The sequence below is a fragment of the Neltuma alba genome, unplaced genomic scaffold, assembly GCF_004799145.2.
Source record: "Neltuma alba isolate B1F8T4 unplaced genomic scaffold, ASM479914v2 tig00003229_pilon, whole genome shotgun sequence".
Taxonomy (NCBI): Eukaryota; Viridiplantae; Streptophyta; class Magnoliopsida; order Fabales; family Fabaceae; genus Neltuma; species Neltuma alba.
In genome coordinates this window covers 24,052-48,408 of record NW_021633197.1, presented here as the reverse complement: position 1 = coordinate 48,408, position 24,357 = coordinate 24,052, and the positions used below count along the sequence as shown (strand labels likewise).

The 24,357-nt window shown below is 33.2% G+C and overlaps 3 protein-coding genes and 1 long non-coding RNA gene across 4 annotated transcripts; 2 read left to right on the top strand and 2 right to left on the bottom strand.

Moving 5' to 3' along the window:
* Positions 1–1,564: 1,564 nt before the first annotated feature.
* On the bottom strand, positions 1,565–5,326 carry LOC114741005 (large ribosomal RNA subunit accumulation protein YCED homolog 1, chloroplastic). Its single transcript, XM_028929265.1, has 3 exons — positions 5,304–5,326; positions 4,915–5,271; positions 1,565–2,116 (listed from the first exon to the last, which is right to left on the bottom strand). Exons 1-3 carry the CDS (start codon positions 5,324–5,326, stop codon positions 1,708–1,710), a joined length of 789 nt encoding a protein of 262 aa, XP_028785098.1. The 3' UTR covers positions 1,565–1,707.
* A 29-nt stretch (positions 5,327–5,355) lies between these two features.
* Positions 5,356–6,212, bottom strand: LOC114741000 (uncharacterized). The gene is made up of 3 exons (XR_003739737.1): positions 6,059–6,212; positions 5,575–5,670; positions 5,356–5,501 (listed from the first exon to the last, which is right to left on the bottom strand). It is a non-coding gene; the product is annotated as an uncharacterized LOC114741000 (long non-coding RNA).
* Positions 6,213–11,433: 5,221 nt separating this feature from the next.
* On the top strand, positions 11,434–12,552 carry LOC114741001 (ethylene-responsive transcription factor ERN2-like). Its single transcript, XM_028929261.1, has one exon. It carries the CDS (start codon positions 11,434–11,436, stop codon positions 12,550–12,552), a length of 1,119 nt encoding a protein of 372 aa, XP_028785094.1.
* A 4,584-nt stretch (positions 12,553–17,136) lies between these two features.
* On the top strand, positions 17,137–21,276 carry LOC114741002 (WAT1-related protein At3g30340-like). The gene is made up of 6 exons (XM_028929262.1): positions 17,137–17,385; positions 17,538–17,600; positions 17,712–17,828; positions 18,250–18,682; positions 19,486–19,637; positions 21,099–21,276. Exons 1-6 carry the CDS (start codon positions 17,204–17,206, stop codon positions 21,274–21,276), a joined length of 1,125 nt encoding a protein of 374 aa, XP_028785095.1. The 5' UTR covers positions 17,137–17,203.
* Positions 21,277–24,357: the final 3,081 nt, after the last annotated feature.

Below are 24,357 nucleotides of genomic sequence, written 5' to 3'. Positions count from 1 at the left end.
AGGTAATAATAAGATATAGACACACGTATGCGTAGAGAATCTTGTTGATCCTAGGGGAATTGGGGGAAAAGTGTCACAGGTATATGAAAACCAATTTTTTCCGGGCCATAGAAAAAATAATATTAGTATAAAATAAAGTTTGTAAAGTAAGCAAACTAATATAAAAAGAATTAAAATAAAAAAACAGTCTTTAAAAATAACATTAAACTTATGGAGCGAAATAAATAATTGAAGTATAGATACTTTGTATAAAACTAAATTAAAAGTGCATTTGAATCAAACAAGAGTGATCTAGTTGGTAAGGAGTCAACTTATAATTTACAAAATAGTGAATTCGATTCCACTGATAATGTGAGGATCTTGTTGGTGGGTGATCTGTAAGTATATTTGTAAACGCTATCTGAACTTAAAAGTATGTCCTTGTCTTTGTAAGTTCTCAGGATTCCACAAAAATATATGCATATATATATATATCATTAACATATACTATCCTAATTATAAAACTTATTTTCAGAGATGGTATTTTTAAAGTACATGTCATAGTCAAAACGAAAATTACACTCTAATTTCCTTTTCATTAGTCAAACGAGGCTGATCATTAATGGCGGTACCGTGTTGACCAGTTTATAAAATTATTTAAAGCATCCCGGGGAGAAATATATCTTATAAAAGTTTGAAAACATAAAATAAAGGCGCACGGGTGGGCTAGTTTGCATGGATATGGATGAAAACTTCCCAACTTTGATTATGACCGGAGGCTGTCTCTAAAATTTGTTTGTGATTCATCAAGCTTCCTCTTTTTTGGCCAATAATTCAGAAAGCTCACTTGAATGTGACGTTGGATGAATTATTAGTATTTAAGCAAGGTTTTCATATTTAAATAAAATATCACTATGCCCTAAATATAGTCACTTATAGTATATTTATTTTTTTAAAAATTTTTACTCTTATTTAATTCTCATTGGAAAGAGAAAAAGAAAGGAGAAATATGATAATGATTTGCAAATATATAGAGAGAAAGAAGGGAATTATTAATGAGAATAAAATTGAAAAATCTCAATTTAATACATTCCTTGATATGTGAAAATGGACTTTGTTACCAACAAATGAGCAAGTGACTTATATTAAGAATTACTCTTAAACTACTAGTATTTCACGAGTTCTTGGCAGTGTCAATATTTATTAAACACTTCTCAAATTGTTAAAATCATTACAATATGAGCTCTTGGCTAACTGTTGTTGATATTAAGAGCTTGAGTTCAAACGGCATTACAATTCATTAGTTGATATAGTAACTGTTCCCTGAGCTTCATTGTTATAAGCTTATCTTTTTTAATCAAATTTTATAACATCTGATTCATCTCTCTCATATGTTGTGAACTAAGAGAAAAGAAAAACAATAACAAGTCTTTTTCCTTCTATCTTCACGCAACGCCCTTCATTCCATTTTATTGTATTCCGGATAACATTCGGACATTTTATATTCTTTTCATGACAGTTTTAGTTCCCATTCCAAACATGAGTTATATTAAATAAATCCATCTATACTCAAGAAGTTGAAATAAAGTACCGAACCCCTCCTATGTATTAATGGAAAACTGCATTAATTTCTATTCATTATAGAAATTTCTCCAGAATAACTAATGACATTATCTTCAAAGATTAATTAAAAAAACTTACAAAGTGAAACACAAGCTTCCACCTACCTTATCGCTGCAACTGCTCTTTCAAATTCCCAAGAGGGCCTAAGCCTTTTTCTTTAGTTTCCTCTCTGCTACAATTGCAACTGCTAGTATTCAGATTCGTACCACATTTCAGGCACAACCCTTTACATCTGGGATCACAGATAGCATTAATGGTAATCTCAAGATGTATCCTGTCTCTTATGTTCTTAGAAATGTCAATTTCTTTCTTTTCAGGAGGAAAATGCAGCCGATCATCTAAGTCAATCAACGCATCATTGTCATCATCCTCGTCATCATCTTCTTTATCATCGTTGTAAATGTCTTTCCCATATAAAACACCCAAGTCAATAGTCTCTGGTTCAGCGACCGGTTCATCAGTGAGCAAGAGGCAGAATTCAGAGAATATACCCTCAGCGGCTGGCTGACCACACCTTCAATTGAACAATACATTCAAACAAGCTATTTGATGAAAGAGGAAGCAGAGAGGAAGTACAGAAAATAGTTTATGCAGTTCACCGCGCCAATGATAAAATACTCCAGGGCTCTGCTGCTTAATATACATTCAATGAATTTGTGGAACATTAAGAAACTAGAACCTGATATATTTCATAGCTGTACTCGTACGAGGTTAATCTACCACAAGCAAACACATGGTCTTCTCTCTTTATCTTTTCGTATCTTCTTCAATCTACAATTCGAGCCTATTTTTTTGCTCTTTTGGCGACATGATGAAATGATTGGTGTGATTATCTAGGCCGGTCTTGGTCAATCAGTAAACTCTACAACATACAAGACAGTTACGTTACGCAGCTTTCAGTCACTCGAGGGAAAATAACTTATCAAATCGTGCAGACTCATGTTTATTTCAACCATCCAAGTCTTTACAATATTGTTACAACCCAATGAAGAGTTAGCCTTGACCAAGTTCAGAGTATTTGTTTTGGTGGAGGGAATATAGACTTGCGGAATTGACTTCACAGTTGCCTTGTCCATTACCTGGTTAAGGGTGTATGAAATCAAAGGTTTTATAAACGAACCAACCACATCTGTTCAGTTCAGGGGTAGGAGACGCGGGTCGAATAAATATGTATTCATATATGGAGATCAGAAAGCTGCTTCAGGATGTATTAAAACTAGAGAAGATAGTGTGCTCAAACAATATAAAAACTAAGATTTACCTGAATTTTCATTAAAAGCAGTAACAGGAGACCACAAAGAGAATATAAAATGTTGAGAATGAACCATTAGACCCCAAGAAAAATTGCATAACATGTTGAGAAGCCAGGAAGATGTCAAGCCAAACGAAACAGAGGGGGCCAACAAATTTCAGGATTTAAAACTTCTTCAAGGGTATTGCATGCACTATGATCGGAAGGGAAGCATTATTATTCATTGTTGCCACTTGAAAGATTTCAAATTCCTAAAAAATTTCAAAATTTCATGGGTTAGTAGCCAGCTGCTGATCACCTTGTTCACGTCAGTTTGAGCTTGCATGGGGTGTCAATGAATTTTAGTTACACCCATCTTTGACCCCAAAAAAGGAGAAAAGTGAAAAAAATACAAGTAATGAAACAAAGAAAAAGTACTCACGCCTAAAACCTTTCTACAGGTTTAAAATTTATATGCTTCAAGGTTCCCAGCGTCAGCTGCTAAACTTAAACCAGCACCGTGACTTGCCAGGGAATAAAATAAGACATCCATATGCCTAATACCTAAATATAATATCCAGTAACATTACCAATTGAAAAGTAGAACCATAGCTTGTTGCATTTTTCAGCACTATTATTCCAGTTCTCATTGACAGACAAACAACCAACTGAATCATCTAATCGTAATTTACAATGAATCAGTGCAAGAGTTGTATGTTTCATGAGGTAGTGCAAAAAAGCATTCGAAAAAGTTATTACTGAAAAGAATTTAGAAAAAGAAGTTGTTAACAGTGTCATCAAATCCACCTGAGAAACACAAAAAACAGAGGCAGCAAACCAGAGGTTTAAAACATAACTCTAGTGTATTCTTTTTTTATTTAAAAAAAAAAAAAAACCATAACTCTATCAATCCTATAGCCCACTAAAGTAGGCTAATACCTTGGCTTTTTCAACGTCAATACAACTTCCTGAATCTAGCCTCTGTTAATGGCGTGAGAGATTGAAGATAACTTCCAAGACATTTGTCAAAAATCAAAGAAGAAACAAAGACATATGTCGAACATCATCCCAAGCCATTCTTATAATTCTTAAGCTTACTTTAAAAAAAAATAAAAAAAAAAAAAATATCTTACCAGCACTACTGATAGGCCAAATAATATATACCTAACCACAAATGGTTAAAAATATAACTCTATCATTCTATGAGACACAAAAGTTGGCTAATACCTTATTTTCCCCCACCAATAATTACAAACACTCCTTCCTCAATCTAACCTTTGATCTTGGCATGAGAAATTGAAGATATCTTCAAGACATATGATGATTAAAATCACACCAATTGAAGTTGCACTTTTCCAAAAGGATCAAACAAAGACGCGCGCACGCGCGCACACACAGAGAACGTCATCCTAAGCAATCTCTTGTAATTCTTAAACTGACTTGCAAAATAAAAGAAAATTTTTCAAAAATGATTAATAGACCAAATTGGATATAAACTATGTTGCCACTTTATTCAAGAGTTTTTTCTTAAACTAAGAAAATAAACAAAATTTTCGTTTTATTTATAATTACCTAAACTGAATTGCCTTTGTGGTTTATTGCCTGAAGTTAAAAAGTTAAAAAAGGAGAGATTGAGCAAGGGCAGGAGGCCAAATATATTATCTAAACACCTAATGTTAAGCTCAGAATGCAGAATAAATTTTGACATAATCTACAAAGGACTTCAATGACCATTCTTGCTCACATTTCAATCCCCCAAAAATCAAGGCCAGAATCGAATCATAATCCCAAGTTGATTTTTCACACCAGACTAAGGAATCCTCATTCCCACTGCATAAAGGCTGGAATGGAATCACCATTCAGTTAATCAAGTATGCTCCATGATGCATAAAAGAACTTTACTAAAATGAAGAAGGTCCGAGCAGCAGAGAGAAGCAAATATACAATTTCAATAGAGTATAGACACTAAGCTTTTAAGACCTGAAAAAACATATTTATAACAGAGTAAATCGGAGATGGCAAACATACAAGTAAAACCCTCATATTTGTATAAAAACAGGATGAGTTCAAGAAGGCAATACCTATTACAACCAAGAGTGATGACAGATTTTACAATCCCATCAAGCCTCAACTTTTTTTTCTTTCTGGTCACATCTATGGAGATCTGAACGGGCGTCCCATGTGGATAGTCCTTCACAGCTTTTGTAACACGCAATCCCATAACAGAAGCCCTAGATTTAGAGATATCAGTTGAAAGTTTCCCTAGACCTAATCTTTCCAAGGTAGTGCAGTACTCAAGATGAGAAATTGACGAATTTCTCTTGTATATAACTGCACCTTCCCATGGTGACCCTGTATCTTCAAGGTCTTCTTCATCATCTAAATCCAAGGATATTGTGCTTTCTTGAGTAAATGATTCATTACGAGCTCCCTTGCATCTAAAAGCATACTTACGAAGAATACTTCGTACATTTCTGATGTTGGGAAGGACATTTTCGGTCGTACAACACAGAACCGTTCTATGTTGCAAGGGAGTGTATGAAACATATGAAGATTTCTTATGGAAATCCAAATTATATATTTTACATCGAGTAAAATGCCAAGCTGCAGTAGAGGACGATGGGAATACAAGCGACATTTTAGTTTCTCGTTTCAGTGAAGGTAAGACCTAAACCATAAAAAATGTCATACAGTATTCAGAAAATTGTACAAAAAACAAGAGGAATGATGTCAAATTGCACCTTCAAGATATGACGAAGACCGCAGCTTTCTCTGCGACCATGCAAGATAGCTCACACGATTTGAACTTATGTCAAGCAGAAAACAGGCAACGAATTCTACAGGAAATCAAAAAGTGAAAATTAGTCGCCACAAGGTGCCGTGACTAAGTGAGAATGACAAATAGTACAATTAATTAGCAACAACTTAAAAAACAGGTAAGCAAAAGTATTCCCTTTAAAACAAGGAATTCAATCAGGACAATGCAACAAACCCAAGTGAAAACAAAAAACCACAAAAGTTATGGTGAAGACAAAACAAAACAGAGCGAGAGTCCAAAGGGCAAAAACAGAGGGAGCCTTTTTGTGCTCTTCGAATAATGGAAGTGGAAGAAAATTTGTGAAACTAGCAAAGCAGCTGTCGAAAGGCAGTAACAATAAGCGAAGAAAAGTACTAGGATTCTATGATTGGGATCTGTAGGGAGATAGTTCAGATAAAATAACTTACATGACCAAGCTAGCACGTCGCAGGCAGAGACAGCAGAGACCGGAGGCGATAGCACTGAGAAAGTCGGGGATAAAGAATGGCCCTTGCCGTCTACCTCCTCTTCATCCTGTCGGCCGCACAGAACGACGTCGTTTAAAACGTCCCCAAATCATCCGAAAAAATTATTAATCAATAATTAACAGTTAACTATAGATTGTAAATGAATAGCTATAATGGACTCTCATGAAATCCAAAAAATACGTGGCTATACTAAATAGCATAATCCCTTTTTTTTTGCCAACATAATCCATTATATATTTTATGGATATATTTATAATTTTATATTTATAATTATAATTTTTAAAATTTATAATTAAAATTTTTTCACATTACGTTATTTTTTTAATAAATTCGTGTGAAAAATTAAACGGCCCAAATTAAATTTCTAAGTTTGTTTCCAACTCAAACTTTATATATATATATACACTAATTAATTAATTTAAGTAAATTAAATTAGTTAATCTGATTTTTTTAAAAAAAAAAACCCTAACCATCTTCCTTAATTTCCTCTTCCTCTCTTCTACTTGATTATTTTCCAGAAAATATCAATAGGATTAATTTGAGAAAAAAATTGACGAATATGTAAAATATATCTTATATATAAAAATTAATATCAACTTCTCAATTAGATCCTACATTAAGAACTGGACAGGTATATTGAAACTACACTGAAACATTCCCAGATACATTGAAAATCTCCAAGAATAATCAGCTGTATTGATTTGAGTTTCAGCATGGACGATGCTTAAAGACCAGACATAATGAACGGTGATCTTTCTCAAACCGAGTTGATACTTAGTCTGCAACAGAGTAAAGTATAGATATGTCCAAGCATATTGGCGAGGCCTTCCAAATGATGACACACTTTAACATCAACCTCATCAAACATAACACATTGGATACCTCAGACTTGTCGTCCAATTTCATCTTTTGACCTAACTCCTTAGGCATATCATCCTTCCCACCTCTTGAAATTTCAACAGCAAACTTGTTATGACCCTTAATATTGATATGGTTGGCAAGAATTTCATTCATAACCCAAAATATTTAAATCCTGTTATTTATATGACAACCTCGTTACTGACGAATAACAAGTAAGTACATTTCTAGGTGTTATTTCCCCTGTAAGTCCCTGATGAGCTCCCACGATTTGCTTCACACCTAAACTTCTCATCTGATCAAACAAATCAAGCTGAGGAGCTTCCATTTCCTTCTCTGTCATTTTCTCTGGAGTCTTCAAATGAACAATGTACATATCATATTCAGGACAGAAACTTCTTCATAATTTGTTGATTTTTGATGGTTCAATCACCTTGCATAACCTATCAGAAGTTGCAGTTATATATTACCACCAACATCATTGAACGCTATTATTGTCCACATTCCCAGAATCTATACCACCTCCACTAACACACTAGCAAATTCCATGAAACTCAAAGATATTAACCTTTCTGAAAAACCTATAATGGGGAATCAACAGCCTTTTCTGTGAAGCAAGGAATGCAAAATAGGAGTACGGCAAAAGAAATGGAATTTCACAATGAGAAGAATAGACAATGCAATGAGTAACAGAATGAAGCAAACAAGACAAGGGCAGAGAGCTACCACAAAGCAAGAAGGTTTTCTCTTCTCCACGGTGCCATGCTTGGCATCCATGTGATGCAAGGCAGGGAAGAAAATTTGACTGATAGTAAAAGGAAGATACTAAAAATCCAGTCTGAAACGGTCTTGTTTGCCCCAGAAACAGAGTCATTGATCTGCAATTTATAGATGAGAACAAAGAGTAGAATTAAAGAGAAGAATTTGATTGAGTTTACATGCAAGTTTAGTGGTTGGGAGTGGATGGAAGGTAGAGTGGCAAAGGCATTAGGCGACTGGTTGTTGATTGATTATGAAGGATAAAACTTGATTTCTAAGCAACTGTGTAAGTAAGGTTGAATCTTTCTTTCAAAAATTTAAGGTATACTTTCTCTATTATTCCATCTGTTTTGCTTGTTTGCCACAGGGATCCAAAATTTATTGTCCTCTCTCGCTCACCCTCTAATTCATTGAAGATTACAAGCCATACCTCCCAGTTATGGAAGCTGCCAACATTTCCAACTTTGTAAGAAAGACAAGCTTGGTAATATAATATGGTAGAACATTTATTTTTTAGTCATTTTCATATACTCCAAAAATAATACTACCTCTGGTTTTAATTATAAGACTTTGTTTGTACTTTTACAAATGATATCTTATAATTAGGACAGAAATAGTAATAATTATTTTTAGAACATTGATACTGTGGTCACTAGGTCAAAATCCGGGGGTTTTATAACTAAAGTTAATTGTCTCTCTCAAACATAGAACCTAGCACTTTTCAAGAAAACTAAGATCAATTCAGAGATAAAATGCTGGTAAAGTGGTTTCATCATGAAAGGGTATTACCATTGGCCCCCTACAATACACTGTTGGGGGGTTTGAATTTATTTTTTAAAATTTAAAAAGGGAGTTTAGGGAGAAAAAGGAGAAATATATATAAGGTTAATATAATTTTTTATCTCTCAAATTTGCCCTTCTTTTGATTTTGGTCTCTCAAATTTCAAACCATAGGTCTTGGTTCTTCAAGGTTCTTTCCATTTAAAACATTAGATTTGATAACTTAATAAAAGCCTAAACTATTTTACGTCTTAAGGGACCAAAATCTATAGTTTTAAACTTGAAAGATCAAAGATTGTATTAACCCATTGGAGCTACAAGAACATAGATTTAAATTTTATAATATAATTTGAATATTTATTGAAATTTCAGTCTTTATCATGCTCATGAGCAGGAGGGTATGCAAGTTGGACTTCAACCCAATCTGGTGGGACTTGGATTGGGTTTGAAAATGTGTTGCTTAGAATTTGAGCCCAATCCAGCCCAATGCAAAATAACACCTTCGGCTGATTCCCACATTACTTGGGTTTTATTCTTATGTTGTTAATAATTTTTTATTTTAATAAATGTATAATCCAAAATAAAAAATAATTTTATAATTATCACTCAATAAGAAAATTAATTTATTAATTTTAATAAATAATTTAAAAATTAAGTTTGTTCTTGCCTTGGTAATCTTGGAGCATTGTTTTTTTCTTCCTCTTTTTCTACATGATATCTGGTAGAGCAAGCTCTATTTTAAAATTTTAGCAAAACAAAACCACAAGTTTAATGTTTTAGTATAGTGTAAACATGGGAAGATGCTTTAGTCAAAAACAAAGAGATTAAGAAGAAACAGCCACCCACTGAAAAGGAAATGAAAACGTTGGATATGGGATGACGACAGATGAATAATAAAAAGACAGACAACGTAGCTCTCGGTTTCTATGGGAGACCCTCCTATAATTCCGTCTCGATGCTCCATTCATTTTAGGCAAAGGTACATGTTTAATTCTCTAACGTTACGTATTTTTTCAGTTTGATCTTTAATTTTAAAAAGGGCTAATCTCTTTAATTCTTTAATCATAATAAAGTTAGCCTCGAATAATAAATTTTTATAATAATTATTAATATTTTAAAAATTAAATTTAACATGTTATTTGAGGGTGTTTTGTTAGCATTTAAATTTGGAAGAATTACGATAAGGTCCTAACCAAGAAAAATAATTACTAAAAAATTTTAATAACAACCAAAACAGCTTGTAATAACAAGTTTTAAAGTAAAACATAACAACTTCTAGAACCTCTCTTCTTCTTTTATTGTAATTATGTTCTTTTTTTTATGACCTCATTGTAATTTCTCTCTTTAAACTTTCAGCAGCACCTTTTTATTAATGGCATTAGGGTAAAAAAAATACTTTATAAAATTAAGAGATCAAAGTCAAATACTCTTCTAGTCCTATTTATGAATTATAAGTTACTTCCAATATGTTTTCATTATAACTAACAAAAATTTTAAACCTCATTAATTCTCCCTTAATTTAACAAATTTTCAAATTTATTCTTAGTTAGTATATATGTTTTCCAACAAATTGACTATCTACGTAATAATAAATTAGGGATAAAGTAATACATTTATGTTAAAATTTAATAGCATGACTTATAAATAGGACTAAAAAATATCTTCTATCTCTACCTTATAAAATCATAGAAATAGCATGTGAAGTTGAAGGATTAAAAATCTACTTTTATTTGCCTTTATTTTAACATTTATCATCCAATAATAATAATGGATGACAAAATAAAAGTGAAGGAAATAAAATTAGAGAAGGTCAAAGAAAAAGCTTCATCTAATCTTAATCCGCAGACCGCATTCTCATTCTTAATTAAATTATTTCATAATGACGTTTGAGCTAAGCATTAATATCACTCCCGGCTAATTAAGTTTCGTTTTATTCTTATTTATTTATATGTACTCTTAGTTGTCTTCTTGATGGCAGATAATAATTTTGTTTTTCAAATGGAGTCACCATTAATATTTTAATTGGATGCATACAACAAAAACAAGACAAACTTCTATGATCATTACAATTGTCGCGTCATAAGCACGAAGCAATCATCAATATCTTACATTAATTAATTATATACCAATGTCACTATGTTGTGTGTCTTTTGTTAATACACCTTAGCTTCATGTCGATATCCACAACACCGCCTGCAATAGCGATGTTATTCCAATTTTATATATCCATTAAGTAAGAGAATTGTTTTATTAGTTAAACTTTTAATTTCATTTTTTATATACAAATTCTTATCTCTTGTAATCATATTGTCATTTTCATTTTATTTCAGTTTAACTACCGATGCTTTTTGAACGGACAATTTATCACTTAATCATTATACATGCGTGCGAAAATTTTGACACATATCAACTACGATCTTGTACCAAGCCCAAAAGAAAAAAAGGGGGGGGGGGATTAAATGATTTCAAGATACAATTTAGCAATAATAAAAGAGAGCTAATAATAGAGGGCGCGCGCGCACACACACACACATATTCTAACTAAACATCTTTTCATCATATATATATACTGGGTCCGACAATTTTAATAATTAATAAAGAAATTCAGAACATAAAACTTTGTCTCACAACCATTGCCTGAACTTTCAGATTTAAAACGAAATCCAACAACAATGTTAACAAAACGAGATAAATTAAATTAAAAGAAGGATGAATATATCTAGATATTGAAAGAACACGCACATTGTCATAGAATAATTAATTAAATCTCTAACCTTTGACATGTTCTTATCTGGTCCAGCTGGGCGAAGAACACCTACGCTCCATTAAACAAACCTCGTAAGCCTTAAGCCTAAAAAGTTCCATCTTTAGGCTTATATACGCACACACCCCACAACTAAGCTTGATCAAGAAACAACATGGCAGCATCAGCTGAAGAAAATAATAGGAACATGAAGGGAAGAAAGAAATCATCATCCAGAGGCCACCACCGGTTCGTCGGAGTTCGTCAAAGGCCGTCCGGACGGTGGGTGGCTGAAATCAAAGACTCCTTTCAGAAGGTCCGTCTTTGGCTTGGAACATTCGACACAGCCGAGGACGCAGCTCGCGCCTACGACACAGCCGCGCGTGCTTTGCGCGGCGCCAACGCTCGCACCAACTTCGACTTGCCGGATCCTTCTGCCCCTGGCGGCGGCAGCGGCGCCACCCAACACGGTGGCAGTTTCAGCTACAAGCCGGAGAATCTCGAGCCCTTCTCGTTCGAGGACACCGGAGGTGATCATGACCTCCTCGGAGCCCTCAAGGCCAAGCTACTTAATGACAAGGGAGAAGTCAGACTTCCTTCTCAATTATCTAATAATCATAGCTTAGTCTTCACGGGATTTGTAAACCCTAATAATAATCCTGGATTTTCAAGCACGTCTTCACCAAGCACAAGCAAAGGTGCGAAGAATATTCACACTGATAATAGTAGTAATATCTTCATCTCAGATCACCATCATGGGGTTCCTATAGCAGCAAATGATTCTTCGGTGCCCTTAATGAATTCATGGTCCAATAACAACGAGACAGGTAATAACTATGAATTGCCTTGGCCTACAGGTCCTACACAGATCATGAACCAAGTTCCTGAAAATAATAGTTTGTTTGCATCTTCAAGTAATTCTCCAATGTGGCCACTATCTGGGGTCAACGTTATTGATCAGTCTACGATGAGTATGATGTATTCTGACGTCGATGTGGGAGACAAGAATAACCTTATTAACATCGACCAGAGAGAACATGATTCAGATAGATCAGTAGTCTTAGGATACTCTGATTGTAATAACCAAAATATGATTATGTATTCTGATAATCATGGGGCTTCAAATAGCAGAAGTAATGCTCAAATTGGAGGATTCGCCGAAGGGTTATGGACAACAACAGATCATCAGCAGCAGCAAGTTCTTGTGCAGTGTGACAATAATGGTAGTTGGTTTAGTTCGAATAATAATGGTGCGTGGGATCCTTTGCTTTTTATGTCGTCTGAATTCGGTTGATTGTTTTAATTTTAGAAGTCAAAGGAATTAAGCTGTATGTATATTGATTGTTCTTCGTCTTCAAATAATAATCATTCTTTTAAAGTCAGATTATTTTAATACATACATACATACATATATATATATATATAGAAGACCTTTCTTTGTGCATTCAAATTCAGATTCGTTATATAGAAGGGAATCACTAGAATAAAAATAGGCAATTTGCAATGGAAATTTGAAAGAATTCTTGACTCCTTCGCAAATAATTTGCGATAAGAAAATTTTTGCAATTTTTGTCACAAATATTATTTGTGATAGAATATTATCCACCCAAATTGAGGCATTAACAGCTTAAGGTTTGTTACAAGTGGAATTGAACTCACAACTTTTCATTTATAAGAAAGTTTCCATACCACTAGATCACAAGATAATCGACAAATAATCAGTTTTCTGCTTTAGCGAATATTGTGTGTTTTGAGTTTTTGATTTCTGACATTGGTGCATGTAACCCTTATTTTTATTTTTATAATTTTAATGTATGTGCAAGTCATAAATCTTTCATGTCAAAAACTATATTTATGTGCTCCGTAAAGCTTATTCTTGTGTATCCCACGAAAATTTTCATAATGAGCTCCGAAAGAAGTAGTGGGTGCAATGATATGCATTTATTCTGGTAATTATTTATTCTAGTAGTTATTTATCGATTCAATGTATGGTCACTACACTACACGTACCTTCTTATCTTTCTATATATTGAATGGCGATTACCGATACTCTCAAAGCAAATAAATTGCTGTTGATTAATTAAACATTATTCCTGCCTACAATAATTCCTTTTGACAGAATATGATGGGAGTATGAATAACTCATATGAACTTTTGATATAACTAGGACATGAAGCATGAATGACTTAATACGATTCCAATTCAAATTAATGAGGATAAATAATATTTAACATGAACTTGTGATATAAGGAGGGTTGGAGTTCATAAAACTTTTGAATACTTTAACGTTGGGTTTGGATAAGGGACTATTTAGATTCGGATTTGGGTTTGGGACTAATCCATTATTTGAGTAGATAAAAATTCATGGATTTGAATTTGATCTAAATCTAAGTTGACTTTATTATTTTAATTCTTTACAATTTCAAATCCTCACTCTATAACCTAAGTATCAGAATTTAAAATTTTTTATAACCCAAACAAAAGATCTTAAATTTGAGATTTTAGATGTAACATTTTAAAACTTTAACATCCAAATCCAATTTCATTTATTCACACGTGTTTATCATCTTCGGCGAGAGTCTAATAAATTTTGTCGAGATGGCAAAAACATATATTTGCTTTCAAACTCAAAGTAAAAAAGCTGCTACAGAGCATGAACAGGGAAATAATTAAGCTCCTAGCAATGGGAAAACCTGTGGCAATAGAATATAATGGTTATAGTTTGAATCATTTTGGCTTCAACTTTACTCGAACTCAAAATTCAACACTTGTGATTATTATAAACAAAGAATACTGATGAACACTTCTATGGCTCTAAACAGTAGGTCCCACTTCAAATGCATAAATCTAAAAGTGGGGTGGAGGAATATGATTGCACTGCCAAAAATACCAAAACGTCTCTGGAAGATGCTTCACTTTACTATTTATTCCAAAGTAGAACATCCTAGATTTAGACAAATTTCTTGTCCACGAATTCATGTAACTGGTCCCCACACGTACAACAATTGATTTCTCAAAAGAAACTTGCTTTGGCTGTCTGGCTTTGGGTGAGATGTGACAAGATCTTTGAGGAAATAGGATGGGGTTAAAGGCCAATTAATAAAGTGGTGGGAGTGTATTTCTAGGACATATAGGGTCCATCAAGACAAATTTTATGAGAGGCACAATCTAGGGTCACAATGGGGGAGACTTTTGTGCATTTTCGAACTTACTTTATTTCATCTATATTTTATTGGATCATCAAAATTCAAATAAAACATTGAAATTAGTTGCTTTGGAAGGAAGGGTAAAGCTAATTCCCTTCTACAAAATCGTATTGTTGGCCTGATCTTACGGTTAAGATTGTGATTTAGCTAACGATCCTGCAATACAATATATATTCCAGTTATTGGGTCAAGCTCTACTGATTTCAATCATGGGAAAAAGTTTCTTGAGGCTTGTAAGAGAATTTAACACCCAATATTACTGAAGTCTAATAGTTTTCATTGTCCTTAATTAGTCTTTTGTATATATTTGAATTATTCCTTTGTTCTTTGTCCTTTTCTATTCCACTTGTATTTTACTGTTCTTGCTACTCGCGCAAAAAAAATGAAGTTCTTTGCTAGCATGATTGTATTGGTTCGATTATAACGATTCTCTTATTATATATGGAATGAGATTTACATGCCTTTGTAATTAGTTATGCTTTCATAATTAGAGTCTAAGAAATGGTATTAGAGTGAGGCTTTGTTAAAAACATTGGATAAAGATGAAAACTCAAACTAAAATCTACATGTGTATCCACTTGAAGAAAAGGGAAATTTTCCAGGCGGGGTGCGAGATTTTGTACTCCTCAATTATGCTCATGTGAAGAAAAAGAAAAATGGACAATGACAACTGAGAACCTCAGAAGAAAGTTAATACTTCTCCTATGCTAAATATAAAACCCACTTTGTAGTGTAAAGTCTTATATTTAGTATCGGAGGAGTGCTAAATCAAAACCTCATCATAGCTTACATTCCCAAATTCAGTACTTCTAGAGAGAAGCTGTCTAGTGTCCGATGCCCTATCCCCAACAAAGCTAATGGACTATATTTTATATGGGAAAAGATTGTCTGATTTTTCATGAAAGATTATTTGTTTTTGTGCAAGAAGTTAGATTTGGATTCTCCTCGATTTTAGGTTTTCTCCCTTTTAATTTCTCCTCAGATATATATCGTATTCATTCAGTTTTGTGTCTGCAAGATGAATAAGATTTCTATTTTCTTGGATCACGAGAATCAAAATTGCACCCTAGCTATCAAATGCTTTGGAAGGCAAAAAGAAAGCTACTTTAATTTATAACGCTGATATTAGTCAAGTTAAGAATGAATGGTTCTGGTTTTTCATAAGAACTCATAAATATTCAAAAAGAATAATGCAATTAATAGTTGATGTGTTGGTGGTAATAAGTGAATGAATTGTAGTGCAAGTATAGTTGAAGAAAAAGCTGGGAAGTTAGGAACCTGTGCCAAAAAGCCAAGGACATAGACGGTTAATATGTCAATCTTGAGCTTAAAATGCAAAAAGTTGCAAAATTTGTGGCTTTAATTCTCAATCAAGATATCTTCCATAGCATCGTTTCTGAGCACAAGGACACATGTAGGCCAGGCCATGGCTTCATAATCTCTGGCCAACTTTATGCATTCAAATCATTTAGGTTTAACGTTAATTTTGGAGTGAAAGAAAGAAACAACGCACTAATTAAAAATCACTGAGTTACTAAGGATTGAACTCTTCGAAATCAGCAATTCAAATCTCGATGGACGACACCTTAAAAAATCTCACGGATGATTATTAATAATTGTCATTTGTCTTTATTAGAACTTGTACTAAGAACAACTATCGTTAGTACAAGTCCTAAGGCGATTATTAAACCATCGGTAAACATATTTGATTACTATGGTTATTATCATTGCTGTTAGGATTCTACGATAGTTTACATAATCAATGTTATATATATAAGTAGTCTTGAGGATTATTTCACCAATTGTCATGAAAACCGCGGCTTGGGTCGTCATGATTTATAATTATAATTTTCCCTAGATGAACTAAAACTATGGGATTTCTCAGTAGGACATCTACAAAATAACCACCTTGCTGGTGTTTCTCAGGGCTCAAGTTTTAGAACTCCAAAATTCTAGGGCTATAGGGTAACCCCATGTGTTGAAAAGAAGAACTTTTCAATACTTCGCATCACTAAATTCTCTCGTTAATTTCTCTCGTCCTTGTTTCTCAAACTTTTCATCAAATTGCGGTTAGATTTGATACTTTGTTCTGGCTTTTCAGGTATCAGATCAGATATGTGAGGTTGCAGCTAGCTATATCCCTCACTCTGCTTCAAAAGATATGAAGTATTAGATTCCATGCACACGACAGGAAGAGAAGCACAATTTCTTCTCTATAATTCCACTCAAAAGATGCCTCTCACCCATCACAAAAAACTTATTTTCCCCTCGATGGGAATAATTAATCAGGAACAAAACATGAAGAACATAACCATATTCCAGCCTATATGATTTCTTAAAATAGAACTCGTGGCCTAAAATATCAGACCAAGAATTAGTTAAATTTCATTAAAACGTATATATTCTTTATGGGAGAAACTATTCTGGAATAGTCTGCTTCTGTTGAACAGGATATATCAGTCAAAAGAAAGCAAAAGAAAAGAGCATAACCATTAAACTAATGTCAAAGCTGGTTGCTTAAAGCGGCTTGATGTGATTTGCAGAATTTAATCTTGCTTTCTTGGCACTTATTCTAGAATATTATTTATATATGCCTAAGCCTAGCTCTGTGTTCTACTGCAAACATAAGAGCTTTATGTTTTTTCTTTCTGAGAAAAACAAAAGGGGTTTGAAGCTCTTCACACTTCTTCCCCAGCTCTAAGAATTCTTCTGAGCTTAATTTCATCATTTGCTGAAATCATGAGCAGCTCTGATGAATGGAAGCCTTTTCTAGCAATGATAGCTATCGATTTTGCTTTTGCAGTAGTGAATATTCTGCTCAAGAAATCCCTTCAAGAGGGAATGAATCATTTGGTTTTCATCACTTACAGGTTGATTACTTCTAGTATTTTTCTGGCACCGATCGGCTACTTTTGGGAAAGGTATATATGTAGGCCCTTTCAATCCTAGATGTGGTAGCCTTTGTTTCTAATTTTAGAACTCCGAATTATATAGTTATAGGAACTTTCCATTTATGATGAATGATCATATGACAGATCTTATAACTTTTAACCATTTTTGTTCACTGTTGCAGAAATGGCAGGCCAAGGCTCACATTTAGAATTTTATGTTACCTCTTTCTCAGTGCCATTGTTGGGTTCGTTATTTTTAATCCCAAGTTTTGTTTCTTCCTTTGATTTCTCTTTTAACCCTATCTTCTCTTTTACTTTGGAATTACACATGAATGTTGAGGTTGATATTATTGTAGGACATCAGTTACACAATATTTTTTCCTCCTGGGAATTCAATATACTTCTGCTACCTTTGCTTGTGCCTTTATCAACATGGTTCCTGTGATCACATTCCTCATGGCATTGCCATTTGGGTATGTATATACAAATTTGATAGGTGTTTTTTTCATATGGACAAAGATACAATATGTGTAGAACCACTTCAGATTTCTAACTTCCACAAAAAGAAAATCCATATAGTGCATTCATAGAGTACAAACATGTCTTAGAATACGTGAATGTAGAAAATCGAATTTAGTGTAGGATCCGTGCACATTGAAGAATTCATCAATTAAATGAATTCGGCCATTAATTTCTTAAAAATCAAGATTCAAATTCTAATAAACATACATGGCACGACAGACAGAATATCGTCATGTCACATCGAACACATATAACACTCCATTCTCCAAAGTATCGATGCTTGACAAGTAACCCACCCCAAATGCAGAATATCAACCTGGTTATCTGCTGTGTTGCTGATGGTATATATAAATATATATATGTATTCCACAGGTTGGAGCGTGTGAACATAAAATGCAACAGTGGGAGAGCAAAGATCCTAGGAACAGTGGTGTGCATTGGAGGAGCACTGATGTTGACACTGTACAAAGGGAAGCCATTGTTCAGTTTTGATTCTCACTATGATTCTTCTGCATCATCAGCACCAATATCAACGAGTTCTGCTGTAAAGTTGGTTGCTTCATCTGTGAGCCCTGGGAAATGGACCCTTGGTGTTATAGCTTTGATCCTGGGAACACTGTTTTGGTCTTCATGGTTTATTGTGCAATCAAAAATAAGCAAAAGGTTCCCTTGTCAGTATTCTAGTACAGCCATAATGACCTTCTTTGGGGCCATTCAATCTGCTGTTCTTAGCTTAGCCACTGGAAGGAACTTGTCCATGTGGGTTCTCAAGGGAAAGATGCAAATCGTCACTGTTCTGTTTTCTGTAAGTTCTTCTCTATCTTATGTATATCTGAAGACCCATGTTAAATATCAATTCAAATCATTTGAATTCATAGAAGAAAATATAGATTTTGCATTTGAAAGGAATTTAAAGGGGAAAAAAAGATAAGATGAGAAATCCCACTTACATTTATGCTTTTTTTCCCCGTTATCTTGTTTCTGAGTGCCTGAATGTAAATAGCTGAGAGAAAACTGATATTCTAGTTTTTGGTTGAGAAATGAAGAACATGAATCCGGTACACAGTCTACAGGACCATCAACTGATAAATAAAATATTTGAATTATAAAATAAGAAAGAATGAAATTTAAATAGTCTGAAATAAATTTAAACAATATCCAAAGAAAATAACTATAACTCACATGATGGCTGGTGGCTTAAAAATAGGGATGGAACTTTTTAAGGCTGCAGGCTGCTGTTGTTCTGATTTTGAGAATCTTGCAAGGAAAAGGAAAAGGAAAAGGAAAGGGAAAAAGAAAATAAAGAAAGAATAACAAGCATCTCACAAGGATCTTGGGAAATGAAGCGACAGGAATTTAGTAACATGAATAAGATTTCATTAGGACCAAATGTGCAGTGAAGTGAGATATCTATGTGTCACAGATTCTTGCTTTTTTTCTTCATGAATCTCATCGGAACATAATTTCTGGACCAAAAGCTCTGTTTTGTTCCATCATTTGCAGAAGGACCAATTTGAAAGTTGACCCCTAAGAAATATTTTTATTTCACTTTGATCCTTCAAAATCTGTGCAATCTAGTTCCTAAGACAAGTCTGAAAATGCATGCAGGGAATGGTAGGATCAGGATTGTGCTTCGTGGGAATGTCATGGTGTGTGAAGAAAAGGGGTCCAGTCTTCACTGCAGCTTTCAGCCCTCTTGTGCAGATTATGGCTGCCATGATCGATGTCCCTCTCTTGCATGAACAGCTTCATCTTGGAAGGTAACTTCTATGCTTTCATGCATATAAACATTCAAAACGTGTACATTCTACCATTCTCTCTTACCTCAGTTGGGGTGTTCACGGGACAGGACGGGATCGGGATAGGGCCGTCCCGGTCTTGTCCCAGTGAACAAGGACGGGACAGGGATTCGTGTCCTGTCCTGTCCTGATTCTGGACAAGGACGGGATCGGGACATCCCGCTTCCTTTTTTTTTTAAAACAATACTATAATTTTTTATATGAATTTTTTAAATAATTTTTTATATGAATTTTTTTATGTTATAATACTTATTTTTTATTGGGCTTCTAAAGATAAAAACATTATAAAAAAAATATTATGTAGAAAGCTCAATTATATAGTATAAAAAAAAGTGTAAAAACAATACTGTAAAAAAAATACCATAAAAAAAACACTATATAATGACTTTATGAATTATTTTATTGAGGAAGGAGATTTTATTGAGATAACACTACAATTTAAGAGCTACAAGTCACCATAAAAATAAGAGTTATTATTAATAAGTAAATTGAATAATCTAATAATAATTATTAATAAATAATTTTTAAAAGGGAAAAAAAAACCTCAGGACAGGACGGGACAAGATAACCCCGTCCCACATCCTGTCTCATCCCGTCCTGTTTTTGTCCCGTCCTGAACTCACCGGGACCGAGACGGGGTGACTAGGATGGAACAAATTGAACACTCCTAGAGCTCAGAACAACCTATGACACAAATAAATAGAAGACCTCAATTAATTTTGTGTCTAATATTACACAAAAGTATTTCAAGGAGATCATGTCACATTTCTTATAATCACCTAATTATTAATTATCCAAATCAACTAACTCTTATATTAAAATAGGCGGAAATAATTCTTTTGTCATCATTTGAGGTTTAGAGATCATTAATTAATGCAAAACATTACTCCATATGAACTAAAATATACCATGCAATTGTTTAGAAACAGAATGAAACATATGATAGAGAGTTTGAATGAGGATATGGGTGAAGGGAATAAATCCAATACTCCATCCAGCCCTAATAGAAGAGCTACTTAATTAATTTGAATAAACTGAGAAAGTCAAATAAATTAGTTAATTGTAACAAATGTGATATCATTTCCCTCAAACACCCCCATATAACATTTATATCAATTTATAAGTTAAATAAATTAGCTTTAAAATAATAATAAATATGAGAGAGAGAGAGAGAGAGTATGAGTTGAAATTTTATATTTAAAATCAAATTTGACCCTCCAATTAGCTCTTAACGAACGGAGCATTAGAACTCTAAAATAACAATTATTTTTTTATAACAGAAAGAGTTGTTGATAAAAGCAAGTGAGAAATTAAGTTTTGTACGTGTAGGCTATTTAGTGATCATTTTGTTGATCTGATCAAACAATGATGAATATAAAGACTTAGTGAGGTGTAATCATCGTGATAATTATATACATGCAGTGTATTGGGATCCATTCTGGTGATGCTGGGGTTATATATTCTTCTGTGGGGAAAGCAAAAGGAGATGCAGAATAAGAAGACGAAGCTGGTCGTCGTCCAAGAAGCTGAAGAAATCAAAGAACAAGACCCACCAATTCAACAACAAATCACTGTCTCCTGTGACTCACGTTGTTCTTAATGTTCATTAAATTTAATGTGTTCCATTTCATCAATATCATAAAAACTTTGAAGCCTCCTCATTTAGTGTTTAAATTGAGAATCAATAATGGCAACACGGTTTCATCCGTCTGCGTCTTCCTTCTCAATTATTTTTTCATAAATATTATTGTTGTAAACGGAATCATATATATATATATATATATATATATATTTACTCGGTTCAACAGTAAGATATATGTACGTGTGTTTATTTTGGAATGTAATTTCAGTTTTGTATTGGTGATTGGTATCAACGTTGAAAAGTTGCATAATAATTCTAGTTTTGGAATCTGTTTTACGCAAACCTTTATTTAAATTTTAGATTAGCCAAAGTGACTTTAGAGTCTATTCATGATGCGTTTGGTTAGTGACAAGGAAAGGAACCCAAAAAAAGAGAGGAGAAAGAAGATAGTGTGATTCGTGCTGGGCAAAAAAAAATAGTACACCTTACTAACAACAAGCTGTTAGTTGATATAATAAGCTGTCACACCCTCGTAAAGAAAAAAAATGAGTTCAAATCCCAAAAAAATATTTGCTGGGAGGATTTTAACTTTAATGTCCTATGCGCAATAGAAATTAGTCTCAAGTCTAAAATAACTTGAGCTCTAAGTTCAAAAAAAAAAATAGTACAACTTGTTCAAAATTTTTATTAACATTTTGATATATTGGCGACATATTATTTTTATACATCTATTTAAATATCGATCAATATTAATTGGTATTATAATATAAAATATAAAATACATAAAATGATGCATTATTCAACAGTCGTGGAAAGGCAATGTGTTTTTAATTCTTATTTTCATTCTACTTCGTGCTTGGGTCTTTTTCTACTGACGTAGGTAGGCTATCTATGGTTCTATGATGTTTATTTGGCTTCTTAAATGTTCTGAAACGGCACTATTATTATTAATAGGTCTCAAAGAATTTGAAAATAATATGAAATTACCCAAAGACCCTTTGATCATGTTGAAGCTGTCAGTTTGACCAGTTTTAATGTTTTATTGAATATTAATATATTTAAATGTTTGGTTACTCATAAATCATTTTCAACAATACAAATGTCAACTTGTGACTGGTTGGCAATGATAGTTAAACCAGTGACGAGGGGGAGGATTAATATGGCCAAAGGACGTTTGAGTAGTTTCACATCGTTTTTTTTTAAAAAAAAAAATTGCTCTCAAATCCCTTGTGAAGTATTAGTAATATCTTAAATTTAAAGAACTCATTGGTAATTAATTTCTTGATTTAAGACTTCTATATATTTTTCTTAGATCTCATTCACATACTGGATTTCCATTTATCTTTCCTCTACATGAGAAGTTTCTTTTTTAGCAAACTTCTCTGGAGCTCTCTCACCGGTAAATTCAGCATCATCTTCAATTTTTATTTCAAATCTCTCCTTATACTAAATATGTAGAAATCCTCCGATTTTTTATATAAAACCTAATTAAATAGTTTGAATAGATGTTAGTTAAATTAGTTAATATGATTTTTTTAAAAGAATACCCTAAGAATCTTCCTTAATTCCCTTCCTCCCTCTCTTACTTGATTATTGTTATGAGAATATCAATAGGACTAATTTGAAAAGAATAATTGATAAAAATGTGAAATAAGTCTTATATGTAGGGCAAATATCAACTCCCTAGTTAGTTCTTATATAAAGGATCGGAAGAGTATTTACTATTTTTCCTTTTTCTATGCACTTCTCTGCATTAATTCAAAGGGAGACTTAGAAGCAAAGCGAATATTGCCTTAAACTAGATACGTCAGTGAATTAAAAGGCATAAGCAACTTCTGATGGCCGCTTCGTGGCATAAAAACTTTCCTGTAAGTTAAAAGATAGACACAGGTCCAATATCAATTGTAATATAATTTCAGACAGTTAGTACCTGTCCCTCTAATTTTATTTTTTCAAAAAAAAGTACAAACAACCTGTGACAATTTCATAAGAAATGAAAATGACAATTGGACTTTTTTTCCCCTCAAGAAATTAGGATTTTTGCCTTGTATCTCATCTGAGCTTATGTGTATCGAACTTCTCATGAACAGGGATCTCATATGAGTTTTTGGAGGGTCTCCAACAATGTTGAGACAAAGGATACAAACTAATTGAACAAATGACTTCCAATTATTGGAGTTCTTCGTTTGATTAATGTGTGTTTGGTTTTGTGTTAGAGCTTGGTCAAAATGTTATTTTAATCAAAACAATATAAAAATAATTGGTTAAAGCGTAATTTTGGTGAAAACTAATAAATATCTTCAAAGAGAGATTTTAATTAATGCATGACAACACTATAAACCACCAGCATATCTTCAATGAAGCGAAAAATATACTTGCCACGTGCATTGTGTGAAAAACGATTCCTTCTTGATGGATTCTCATCCTAAACACTGTAGGAAAATTTTTTGTGGGCTCACACACACACACACTCACAAAACAAACACAACAACAACCAAAAAAAAAGCCTTTTGTGGATTGTGATAATTATTTGATGCATTATTCTCATGATTCGTCGTTGGCATATATGGAGTCCCAAAATGACCATAATTGGGTTGATCTGTTACATTTAGGAGTGGGAATTAGTGTAAGAGACGGCAAATGGCCAGAAATGCAAAGATACCTAATTCAAAATAATATATATAATACATGCGTTAGGTGTAAAGTGAAAAGTGATTTTATAAAGTCAAAAGTATATATATTCATGATAACACAACCAACATGGAATGGGAATATAATCTTTAATTTGTCATCTGTATATGACAATGTAATAATGCTGACGTGTTAATTAGCACTAATTTCATCCTAATTATTTCGTAAGATATAGATATCACTCTTTTCAGTTTTTAATATAGGAGTTAGTTTGGATGTTTGTTTTGGTCTTAAATATAAGACCTTAATCTACTTTATTTCTCAAATTTATAATTTTTTTTCAAACTATCTTCATTAATTACATATATGAAAATGAAAGGCAGTTTCGATCAATGAGATAATAACCAAAGGAAGTATTTTAGAAAAACCAATGTACATTTATTACAATCTTATATTCAGGATGTGAGG